At 38.5% G+C, this 12959-nt stretch overlaps 1 protein-coding gene across 1 annotated transcript in view; it reads right to left on the minus strand.

The window, feature by feature from the left end:
• The window catches only part of KMT2C (lysine methyltransferase 2C), a 193626-nt gene that overhangs the window by 44204 nt on the left and 136463 nt on the right, over window positions 1-12959 (minus strand). Inside the window, 6 exon segments of the mRNA XM_039549549.1 lie at window positions 2031-2217; window positions 3817-3947; window positions 6430-6549; window positions 7758-7886; window positions 10602-10814; window positions 12258-12323. Coding sequence (XP_039405483.1) covers window positions 2031-2217; window positions 3817-3947; window positions 6430-6549; window positions 7758-7886; window positions 10602-10814; window positions 12258-12323 — 846 coding nt within the window.

A 12959-nucleotide genomic window follows, 5' to 3' on the forward strand; every position in this document is an offset into this window, starting at 1 on the left:
CCCCAGCAGTGCTACACACCTGCTGGAAAGCAGAGCATAGTCACTTCTTTAGATGCTTGAGAGCTCTCTGGAAGATAAACATATCTAACCCTTAATCCTGGGATTACACAAGTGGAGTTTACAAGAGAAAAATATTTTCTTTGTGGAAAAGACCTGTGCAATTAAGGAAGGACTCTCATGGGAGTCAGAAATCCTTGTGGGAAGTAGTACCGTAGGAAAACAGCACAGTTGGTGACAACAAAGTCCTGCAGGCCCCCAGTGCAGGGAACAAACAATTCATGTTGTTCCTGCTTCACAGCCAGGTCTGTATAGGAGTGATGAAAACATCACAGGTGCCCTGGGACACTGGTCTCATCTGCAGCTCCTCTGTAACTCCAGCCAGAAGGGAGCTCAGCAATCAGCCAGGGAACCAGGGCTCCTCACACAGGGGGACGCTATTGTGGACATAACTGTGTCCCACAAAGTCAGAGACGAAGAGTTAAGAATTGCACTGGAACTGATCAATACCGGCAGATGACTTCACCCACTGGTGCTCTAAGTACAACAAACAGCTTCCATCTGGACACAATTTTGGCTGGAAGTCTGAACAGTTGCAAGACAATTGTGGAGAACATTCCTATGGCCAGAAAGCACGGTCCTTTGAGTGTCTCACATGTCAAATGGGGAAGATAGGTTATCCACTAAAGCCATTGCTAGTGATTTATTTATTAATAGCCACCTCTTTATTACTTATTTCTGAATAAAAAGAAGAAGAAATTACAAAGTTTTACAACTCCGCTTTTTTATGAAGAACTTCCAAACTTTGGAAAAATAGATCATTAAATTAACATCAACTTCATGAATTTCTGAAGCCCTGTACTATCATAGCACATGAACACATTAGTGACTTCAATTTTGCAGTTGGATAGGCCAGCAAAGACCTCTGAAGTTGAATTTCTCTAGCTTCAAAAGAAAGCCACAGTGGAAAAATGTCATAGTGAGCTTATCTTCTTGTAATGCTGGAACTAAAGAAATACAGACCATGAAACACTCCTCTCCAGCAGCTTCCCCTTCAGGGGAACTTTTGCATTGTCTATTACTCACGACTTCAACTGTAGACGAATCAATGTTTAATTATAATGTAGCCTTTTGCTTTTCACTTAGCAGATTTTCATTGAATAGCAAGCACAAGTAAGTGACCTTTCTTCAAATGACTCTCCGGATAGTGGAAACTGTGATAAGTGTGTGCAAACAGTTTCAGATGGAAAAACTTTGGGCATCAGCTGAAACACAAGCCATAAATTACCTAATGTGCACACGAAATAACAGCAGTTTTTAAAAATAAAGACACCTCTAGCCAACAGCATATACTACAAGACACAGAGAAAAAATAATCTGGAGGAGACAGTAAGGCTTTAATTGCTCTTTTGTGTGAGGCTGCTCTTTCAGCAGCACTTTACAACCCTCTGGCTACTTGCAAAACTCTCAGCAGAACCTTCAGTAAGGTTTTGCAATAGCAGAAGCAAACGATTGCCTAGGGGCTACAAACTGTACCTGGAAAGGGCACTCATGTTCAGAAAGGACATGGTGAAACAAAAATTCCGAGGAGACTGGCAACCTAAAATCATCTAAAACAGTAAAGAAAAGAAAAGCTGGACGATATTCATCCAACTAGTATTCACTAGACTACTAAAAATATCTTTTAATGAGAGTAACTGTGTTTTCATCTATAATGAACTGTATGATTGTTCTTACACAGAACTAATTTTCATGGATTTTATAGCCATGGATGTTATAGTTAAGATGTTGCAGATTTGCTTTTAGTGCCACTTGTTGTGTTATCCACTGCTTTCTGAAACAGCTGGAGCCCTTGAGCTGAATCTCACTAAATATCAGTGTTAGTTAACCTCACAAGGACAGTTCACATACAGAATGCTGAAAAATACATCAGATAAACAGTGGGGGAAAAGTGGAAGAGAGAGAGTGGAAAAGCCCCAGTTACAACAATAAAAACAAGCTACTGAATTATCACTAACTTTAGGTTTGTATACCTTGAGGTCCCAGTTTTGCCTGAGCTGGAGTGGAGGTGGAGCTAAGAAGAGGGTCAGATGAAGGATCCAAGAAATTGGTGGCCAAGTTTGTTTTACATGAAAGTGGAAGTGACTCTTCAGGTAAATTATCCAGGCTCATCTTGTTCTGTCTACTGGTATCCAGTAAGTCTTTCCCAAAGAAAGCTTCCTGCAAAGGAGACATAATAATTCAATGTAGGAAGAACACTGTATTGGCTGAAAAATTTGGGTAAATGACAAAGTTAAAATTAAAAGCCAAGGATTAATAGTAAGATAAAAACACAGTCTCAGTCTCACAAGCATTCCAGTATGGCAATATCTCTTCCAGGCTATGAGGAGTGGCTACAATTTACCTGAGGAAGCTACAAACCAAAGTTTTAGGATTAAATTCATGCCTTAGATTACAAAGAAAAACTTTAATCTTCTTACACGTATGTGGCACAGACAGTGTACCAATGTGGTGTTATTATCTATCACACTTTGTTTATTATTTAAAATATTTCTCCTTGCACAAAAAGGACAGCTGAAGAAGGGGGACATTACTGGGCAACTTGATCAACAACTGTGGTTCAATTTTAGGAATGACCATACACAGTATTTCACAAAATTATCCTCATGTCTAAATGCAGTAACAAAACACCTGGAGATGTTTAACTTACATTATAAAAGTGGCTTTTAAAATATTATGTAACAGCTATCACTCACTTAAGCCTGAATGCTCAGTAATTTGACAACAACCTATCAAATTTTCAAGTCAACTTTTATTCATTATGTAACAACCTCTCTGTTTCCATGTTGTCTTTAAAATCTTAATTTAGGATACAGTTTTAAAAATAAATCTAAAAATAGGTTTTTCGGTAGCAATTACTGTAATAACAACAAAAAATCTAAGAAATGTTGTATGTTTTACAGGAGTAAAACATGCATTAAAAATATTTATCCTTATTAATCCAAAGGAAATGTTGTTTAAGTATTTTCTTTCCAAGTCACTTCTCTACTTATGAAATACAAGTTATTTGTTCAAGAGAAAATATTCTGCCTCTCTGTTAATTCTTTGCTTCCAATTCCAATACAGTTCATGCCAAGAAGTTTGGTGAACATCTACATGATAATGAAAGTTTTCATGAAGAAGGTGGCCGAAAAGAAAAAGTCAAATAATATCCTCAGTGAGATACATATATATAAACTAGTCAGTTTATAACCTGATTAATGGAAGGGAAGTTGCTCAATCACCATTAATATCCTGGTTATTATCCACAACTGCTGCTTCCTACCTGCTAAGGACACCATGAAATTAATGGAAGGGAAGAGCAGACATTATTGTGGTAGGGAGATGAAGGGCATATAAACCCATAAACTGTAGGAAAACAAGTTTCCCCTATCAAATCATGTTCTATAATCCTCCAAAAGCAAAATGAGAAGTTGAGGAAGCTGCATGATCAGGCTAAGATGTCCTTTAGGGCTAAATCTGGAAACATCGTATGTCAGTTCAGAGAGCAAAGAAACGATTCTTCTGCCCATCTCATCTCTCAGAACAAGCAGAGATCCAAATACATTGAGAAGGAACACCAGAATCCTGGAGATTTACCATAATATACAAATTTCTATGCAAGCCCATGAATGTTCTTTACAGAAAACACATTTCATATGAATGATCAATTTGGAATCAGAATAGACACATTAATGGTTTAAATGAACCATGAAACAACACATGAAGATCAGGCTTTTAAAAGGATTTACAACACAAGAAGTAGATCACCAGCTTTACCTGCAAGTAGGCGGGAAAGGTTTCTTCAAGTTTATTTTTCTTTTTCCTGTAACGCTTTTTTATTTTCTCAGTACTTTCGGAAGCTGGGACAGACTCCTCAACCGGAGTGTCTGGCAGCTGTTCTGTCCAACCTACAAAGGAACATTTGGGCATAAATGAATAAAACACTCAGTATTTTGCTCTAAAGATAGAATGGCAGCACATCTGGCTACCTCTGGGTGCATGGGTTACTGCACATCACTCCAGATGCATTCCTAAGGTGGCTTTCATGCAGCTGTGAACTGCCCTGACCAGCCCGGCTCTGGCAACAGGAAATGCGAGATGTGACACCAGGCACATCGCTGTTGTACCTCCCAGCTACACACAGACCTTTAACTTCTGTATCTCCAAGTGACCTAAGAATTCTCTAATTTGACAGATGTTATAGGTTCCATTCAACCAGATATCTGAAAAGACAGTATCACTGAAGAGGTATCTCCAGTGTCATCAGTGTTGAGTTACACATTAACCACCTTTCATTTCATACGCTATTTTTTCTCAAATTAAAAGTAAAAAACTTATTTTTTTTTAAATCTAAGAAAGAACTATCATATAAACAATGAACAGCCTAGAAAAAGAAATCTATAAAGAAGCCCTTCAAAAAAAATTACACATTTATTCAGCTGTCATATTTCAGAGTGGCACTGATTTTTCTAATAAACACAAAAGCACACAGTGCTCATCAATCATTCAGTATTTTATTACAACAGGGCAAGAAAAACACTGCAAGTAATGCAGAACTTTTCAAGTCCTGCTACTTCTGTCTTGCCAAAGCAAATTACATGAAGTTAAGGACTCTGGCAAGTTATTTAAGAAACGGTATTATCATAGTAATAGAATCAGCTCTGCTTTGTACTGCAGTGATCTCCTGCAGCATATCCACAGGACCATGAGTGGAATGAGGTTTACCAACACTGTGACCTCTACACTGTCTAAGAGGAAGATTTTACAGAGAAAATTAATGGATGTGACAAGGGTGCAAAAAATCCTGGTAAAGCTGACAAGTACTGGCCACTGAGAAGAAGGCTCTCAGCAAGCTATGATGATTTAAAACATACAATGATTTTCTAATTTGTATTTTTCTCAAATAGCAATTGTGCCTGAGCAGACAAAAAAGAAGCTCCAACTTTCAACTGAAGAATACTTGCTTAAGAATACTGCTTTTTAACAATATGCATTGTAGTGTTACCCAGAATGGGGAATTAGCTTTTTAGCCCATTTAAAAAATTTTTTTACTTAAAGGAGCAGACCTCTATGGAAATGAAAAGATCTAACATAAGGTTTTCAGCACTACCTGAAATAAGGCAGTATGCTACACTGAAGTAATACTTAAAAAGCAGAAACTACAGCTGTAACACTAATAGTAAAGAGAAAGCAAGCACCATACATAAACTGGGGCCTTAGCTAGAATATCTGGTTGCAATGATAAAAAAGCATTTATTGGCTTCATGAAGTAGTTCTACAAATGCAAGCACAGACGGTATTTTAATGTTAGATTTTAATAATACTGCCTGGATGCTGTAGCAAAGATCCAGTCTCCACCATGTTGTACAAATCTACAGCAAGAAACTGACCTGGCTCTACAAAGGGTAAAAACACAACAGCTAAATAGAAAGGAGGGATTATAGGAGAAATCACAGGCCAGGGTCTTTAACTGGGGTGGTACCAGCCACGCTTCAGAAGCAGCTGCCTACTTCTGCTGACTTTCCATGGAGCAGGCTCTGAACTAAACATATTCCACATCTGCCCTGAATGATACCTCAACGGTCTCTAGATTAGTGTGAACAACTCCAGATGGATGGAATAATTTAGTCTGATCACACACAGCAAGAAAGAGAAAAAAGCCCATGAATAAAATCTGACTTCTTGTTAGATGCCCAATCTACCGAGAACTGTGGTGTCAGAGGCATGAAAATGGCTCTGCCATGGGAAAAGACACCCAACAAAGTCAAGGATTCTTCAGCCCTGGAAAAGGCAACACTCATGGGGAAATATGACACACATCTAGAAAATATTACTGTATCACAGATTAGTATGGAATGATTTTTAAAAAATAATCTTTTGCAACATTAAACATGAGGGCAACTTATGAAACTCTCAGATATCTGATACCCACTTTAAAATACAAAGGAATTATTTCTTCATGCAACAATAACATATCATTAAACCCTCTAATAAAGGATTTTCCAGACCATACACAGATATATAAAAATTGATTAGACACACTCATGGAATATGAAACTCTGCTGAGTATTAAAACTGATGGTCCAGAAGACACCCCTGGACCAGGGCTACATCTGGAGAAAGGTGTATCAGAAAGAGGACTGCTCTAAATCTAACTTAGTAATAATAATAATAATTCTCACTATTTATCTCCTACAATAGCCTGCAATTCATTATTTCGGTTTCTTTGTAAATCATGGGCTCTGTTAAAATTATAGCTATGCAGGAATGGGTATTTTCAGTTGAATTAATAAAGCCATTTATTACAAACATGACAAACATATATGTTGATGAGTTGTATTGTTTTTACTGCATTACGCAATAAATTTAAAACCAAATTCCTGCACTCACCTTCATCTCTGCCAGGCAACTGCTCAGAAACGGATCCAGAAGAATCTTTCCTGGAGAGAGATCTTTTGGTCTTCCCCTGCCCTGTACGACTTCTCTGACGTACCATAAATCCACCAATACCTTAACAAGGACGCAAAAATTCAACATATTGAATAAATATTGCGTTTCACAGTACGGATGAAAGCCAAGATTACTCTGCAGGTCAAGGGGGCTGCTGGATCTAGATGTCTAAGAATGAATCTGAGATACTTGAAGGCATTTTCATTTGGAATTTTACAAAACATCTCTGAATTTTTGTGTCTCAGGTGGTACATATGCAATCAAAAAAGACTGGAATTTTAGGACTGTAAAATATCCACAAGAAGTTCAAATCGCCAAACCTGGCAACTTTCAGATGTTGGTTTTCCCCTCCCTTGGGGCAAACTGATGAGTTGCTGGAATTAGCTGTCAATCTACCAAATGAAACCTATTAAAGAACCTCAAAGGATCACAAAAAAACCTCGCAAATAGCCCTAGAGAGCCCACCACTGTAAATGATGGTACCAGAGAAGGACACATCCCAAATAAAGATAATTAATCAACACCATAGTGCCTGAAACTCCTGAATCCTTCACTAGAGACTGACTGCAGAGCTCCTGATCCTTTGCAGTTGGTGTGTATGCATCTAAATGTATCAGATACAGATTTGTTTCATTTTCCAAGGGAGTTGTTGGCTGCAGAAAACTAATGCATGACTAATAGATGTATTCTATCTGGATACAACTCAAGTGTTTGTGCACCCCGGACACATAGTTAATTAATTCAGTCAGGATAATTAAGAGTCAACTGCACTAAGAAATTAAAATAAATGAATTCATCCAATAACCGAATTCATTAAAATCACCTGTCAGCAGTAATCCGCAAATAGCTGGTAAATTACTCTTTTAAAGTATTTCAGAAAACAAGTAAAATAACTGCAAAAAGTTCTCAGAAGTTCAGATATTGACAGATATATATATATACATACACACATAAAAACTGTCCTTCACCAATCATAGACATACAGCACAATTTCATATAAAGTTAAGATCAGCACAAGGCACAGATCTGAACTACTACAAGTAAGTGACAGCACACTGAGAACAAGTGCACTGCTGACCAGCAACCTTTAGAAATGTGTTTCGGTAAGAGGAAAAAAAGAACTTTAAACAGAATAGGGAAAAAAATCTACAGTCAACAATAAATAGTAGAATACTTCAGAATTTCATATTGTTTTCTAATTTTTTTTTGTAATTATACAGAAAAAAATTAACAATGGACACACAATGATCTAAGTTACTTCATCCTACCAGGTCTGTATGGTTTTCGCTTCCTTTTTTTAATCCCATCAGCTCCTTCAGCCACTTTGGTATCATCATCCACAGCTTCCCGTTCTGGGCTGGAATCTGATTTTCCATCACAATCCATAAGGTCACCTTCTGCAGAAAAGAGGCAATGGTAACTTTAACTGAAAAAGGGAAAGAAAATGATTATTTCCAAAATTTCTACATCTGTTTTCTGAGAAACTGGCTGAGAATGAGACTTTTCAAAAGGTGACAGATAAGCATAATCCCTGGACATTTTTGGGAAACCCACCCTACCTATACACACATTTCCTATGAGACAATGTTTAGACAAAAACAGAGAATAAATGCTATAATTAATGTATGTAAATCAGAGAAAATTTCTGGTACCTCCTTCAGAGGCTTGTGCTAAGTGTCTGAGCAATCTCTAGCCATACCATCAAAGAATATGGATCCAATTTACCAAGAAAAACTTCCTTTTGTTCGTTGTCCTCCTCAGTTTTGTTTGATAGGGCTTTCTTTGTATTGAGAAGACACTGAAAAACTGCAGCTTGCACTTGGAAGTTAAAGTGTAATGACTTTTTAGTGCAGTGGGTTCATGACTTGAAGCCATGTGACTGACTGAAAGCAGACTGATCTATAAAGAGGAATTTCACTTATCTAATACAAAATTCAGCCCAAAGGAATTACTCAGCCTTGAAGATGAAGACTATAATTCAAAGTTAGTTTATATTCTGTGGGAAAGCAGGGTAGAAATAGATGTAAAGTATGATGACATTAAAAAGCCTTTGGTGTTGAAGAGAGAGGGAACTAACTCTTCCTGATATCCCCAAAAAGACCTTACATCTTCATTTTACCATAAAGCTTCTGAAATGTTAAGCATATTCTCATCCCGAGAAGATACTGGAATTCTGATGTTCTGCTTTGGATTTAGGTGTATAATTCTAGATGGACTAAAACCCCATGAAGTTGTAGGAGGGAAAAATATTGTTAGACAGAGCTGGACTCCTTCACACCACTTTTGCTGTGGTAGAACTGCAACCCTCACTCTTCCACAGGCTGGGTCATGGCCCAGACTTTCCCACTGATAAAGACCTTACTGAGTTCTACCAACAAGGCCAGTGGCTTGGCAAAGGCCAACAAGCTGAAGCTCCCAAAGCAAGCTCAACTTCCAAGTAGACTCTAAAATGTAGAACACCCAATGAAATGCTGAACCTGACAAGAGCCTATAGACAAGATGGCAACAAAATGGCAAAACGCAAGTTCAGTTTTCTCACACAAAACCTCTTTTTTCCACCTGGAATATCAAGAGTCAAAATAAGAGGTTCTTCCTTTTTCCCTGGGATTACTACACTGTGTACTCCAATCAAAGCCATGGCACAGCTTTATTCATCCTGATGCTCATACAAAAATTCCAGATGTTCAGAGACAGACACAGACTACTCTACAGAGTAGAGCCCTACACACACAGAGCTACAAGGGAATCCAGCTCATCTGTGTACTTGCTGTGCTGTTACCATCGCACACATGGATGCACTTTAACTTGAAAAAAGGCAACGAAAGGTGATCAGAACTGAAACTGAAGTCGTGGAAGCTCTGGCTCTCCCTTTCTTACCCTGCTATCACATCTATATATCCTGTTACCTACACAAAAAGACCTACCACTGATGGAAGCCAATAAGCAGATAATTAAGTCAGGCAAAGTCATAGAGAAAAAAGGCACATATTTTTAAAAGTAAAGATGATTAATCATTGAAGAAGTGACTAGCTGCCTCCAAATTCAAAAGCATTTTTTGCTTTCAACAACCTAGCTGATGGAGAATATGAAAGTATGAGATGAGAAATTTCAGAGTCTGTGTAATGCTAGGATAGCATACCAAATCCTGTGAATACTGGACAAAATGAAAGAAAACCAAAATGTTATAAAGGTTATAAAGAAATAAAAGAAGCTATTATAAAAAAAAAAAAAGTCGTTCTAGTCAATAACAGAGGGTAAGAATGTGTTCATCAAACAAGAGGAACAATACCTTCTATCAAGTTAAAACTGAAACTTCACTGATGGCTGAACTACCCAGTTATCTCAAGTACATTCTGCAGCTAAAATAAGCTGCTTCTTATGACATTTAATCTGATTACCAAGGCAGTGTTGCGTTAACAGAACTGTGGGGAGGTGGGGCGCCTGTGTACCTCTGTTCCTCTCCAAAGAGACACCTACATGACCAAAGCAGTAACTTTCACACCTGCCATTGGAAGGAGCCTTTCCCCAGGTCACGACTAACACCTATTGTGGCATCACCCTTCTCAGGATGCACAGCCAGACCGCAGCAAGGACAATGCTGCTGCACCACACAAGTGGTGTTAGCCCAGATCACTGAATCTCAGGCCAGCTCACCTTTTTCTTTCAGAAAAGAGAAATACTCTCAGCAAAGAACTTTTTACTCCACTTTCCCACTTGATTTTAATACCAGCTTTTCAGTGATACAGATGTTGCTTTGCTGAGCCACCACTTTCAAACAGTTTGCACTGAATTTGAGTACACCTGTACTCAGTGAATGCACAATGTTTCCCACAGGTAACCCAAAGATGAGACAAAAAGTCATCTCCTATTTCCAGTGCTGGCAGCCCTAGAAAGGCAAGTTTCCTATAGGATGGATGACCCATAAACAGAACAAGAAAAATTCCTGAAAGGAACAACAATGAGCCATAACTACCGTTCAAGAAATTTCCATAAAACATTCTGTACAGAACACAGGAGTATCAGTGGAGTAAGAACTCCCAGGGATATATTTGCAATACACACAGGTACTGCAACACTCCAAGCTACAAGACATGCCGAAAGTAGACTGCTACCTCTACTGTCATCCATCTCCCCATCTCTTGAGTGTTCTGACTGGGCATCTGGGGGTGTCTGAAGCACAGCCACACTGTTCTGATTTATAATCTTCAGTTTAAGCTTTGGTTTCGTCCGTTTTCTTCTTGGTACTGTAACAGTGAGGCTCTGTAACTGAGACATGCCCGATTCTGTCAAGCAGACTCCATCCTGGGTGTATGTCTTCGGTGGGTCTATAAAAGTTGAATGAATCATAACAGCAATATAAAACTCTTTTAATTTACAAGTCTTAGATTTTTTAGGAATAGCACTTACAAGAGTTAATAATCCACATGTATGGAGCCGACCCATGAGTGAAGAAATTCGTATCAATAAACCAGAGATATCTGATACTGTCTTACACATTACAGTTAAAGCTTTATGATTTAGAGTCTGATGACAAACCCAGCAATAATCCATTACACTGCTATGAAACAATTTATGTCAAGGACTCATTAGAAAGAACGATTTGATTATGGAAACTGGTGTTTTGCAGGGTATTTCTGTATTACTGACACCCACAGGAAACTGTGCAAGTCATACTTTGGGTCCCTGTTGCTTATGAGTCAAGGCCCCCATCCAACCCTCAGCACTTTAACTTATTAATGACCTTAAACCTCCCAGAACTCCTGGTAACTCAGAGAAGTTAACAGCCCTACTTCATAGGCAGACAAAAAACCCAAGTTGTATCAAGTGAGCTGCTCAAGATCAAACTGGAAATCTTGGGGAGAACCCAAGTCTCCCAAGACCTGCAAGACTGCTTCCTCCTCAAGCTGTTACGTGACAATTGAGTCCACTGATAAGCTCTAACATTCCTTAATTCACTATGCAGAAAGGCCCTGTCACCTGTGCTGGGGCCCAGCAAGTGGAACCTTGGGAACTTTCAGGGAATTGCCAAATAATGATGATGCTGCAATGATGCTTCAGCTTTCTGAAGCCAATTAAATCATGACTTGATTACACAGCTTTTGAAAACATACAAATATAGTAACATTTGTTCCCTTTAACCAAAAACATTTCCTCATGTAACATCTGACAATACAGCTGGTTCTGAACAAATTCTTCCTACTTGATTGCCTTCTCACACTGAACATGAAAGGTGTGTGTTTCGAAAACATCTCACATTCTTTTCAGATTGAATATTTGAGGGGAGAACCTTCTCTCAGAAGGTGTCAAGTAGAAAAAACTCTGATGTGATGGAAGCTGTCCTAACATGGCGGCAGCTGCTGGGTGCTATCATTATAAAGACTGACTTGTGAGTAGGCTTGTCAGGATTATAAATTCCTAGCACAAGCCAGACAAATACAGAAAAGCTGCATCCTTCTAACAGCTCAAGCCTGTAAACATTTGTGTACATGCTTGACTCAGCCACACTGTGTTATCATCACTGATATTAAGGCAAGCAACTAAGACTGCAGGATCAAAGCATAATTTAAAGTAATTATTATAGGGCAGGTATGGCAGGCAAAAGAGAAGAAGAGAGAATGAGGAAAAAAAATGGAAAGCATGCTGTGGTAACTGAAGGACAGTTAATGCTGTGTGTTACAAAACCATAGGAAAAGGTATTTTTGTCTCATGTAAAAATATACCCTTAAAATATGCTAAATGATCAGATATTAAGCATTTACATTCTTTACCTAGTTCTTTTGATTTTGAAATAATCTGAGCTCCAACTGATGAATCACAACAGTCCAAAGAAGGCACTGAAAAATATAAGGAAAATAATTTCAACTTTTAAAATTGGTGACTTGATTTAAATTGAAACTATCAATTTTCCTTCAGACAGTTCTGCTAAACTCCCTGATTTATACTGCTGGCAATTATTTACTTGCACCTTTAAAATAAAGGGCTTTTCAGCGTCACAGATGTGACTACAAAACAAGCCTGATATAAACTGAAGTTCTCCAGCTTCCTCGAGCCAAGAATGGCACTGGAATAGCACTGAACTCAATGGGAAATTATCTCTTTCTACTGGACCAAGGGCAAATGAATACACTGGATCTATTGGGTTGGAAAGCAACCTCTACATTAGCCACGATGTTCAGGTTTTGCTGCCCTAATCATTAAAAATGGGAGGGTTTTGTGAAGTTGGTATTGACCAGTATTTCCCCAAGGCGGGCCCAGCACACTCCCAGAGCTTGCACACAAGATTCTCGCTGTGTCTGTGCTGTCAGGCCTCTTACACAGCACTTATGAGAAGGCTGATGTATCTGAGAACAGATAACACAAGACCTGTGGAAGTTAGATAGGGTAATTCTTATTCCAGATAAAGAGTATTGATAAATGGAACAGCAGAAACTCAACCTAAAAACTACAGCTTGTGTGCTACAGGGAAGCAG

This window comes from Corvus cornix, chromosome 2, assembly GCF_000738735.6.
Source record: "Corvus cornix cornix isolate S_Up_H32 chromosome 2, ASM73873v5, whole genome shotgun sequence".
NCBI classification, from domain to species: Eukaryota; Metazoa; Chordata; class Aves; order Passeriformes; family Corvidae; genus Corvus; species Corvus cornix.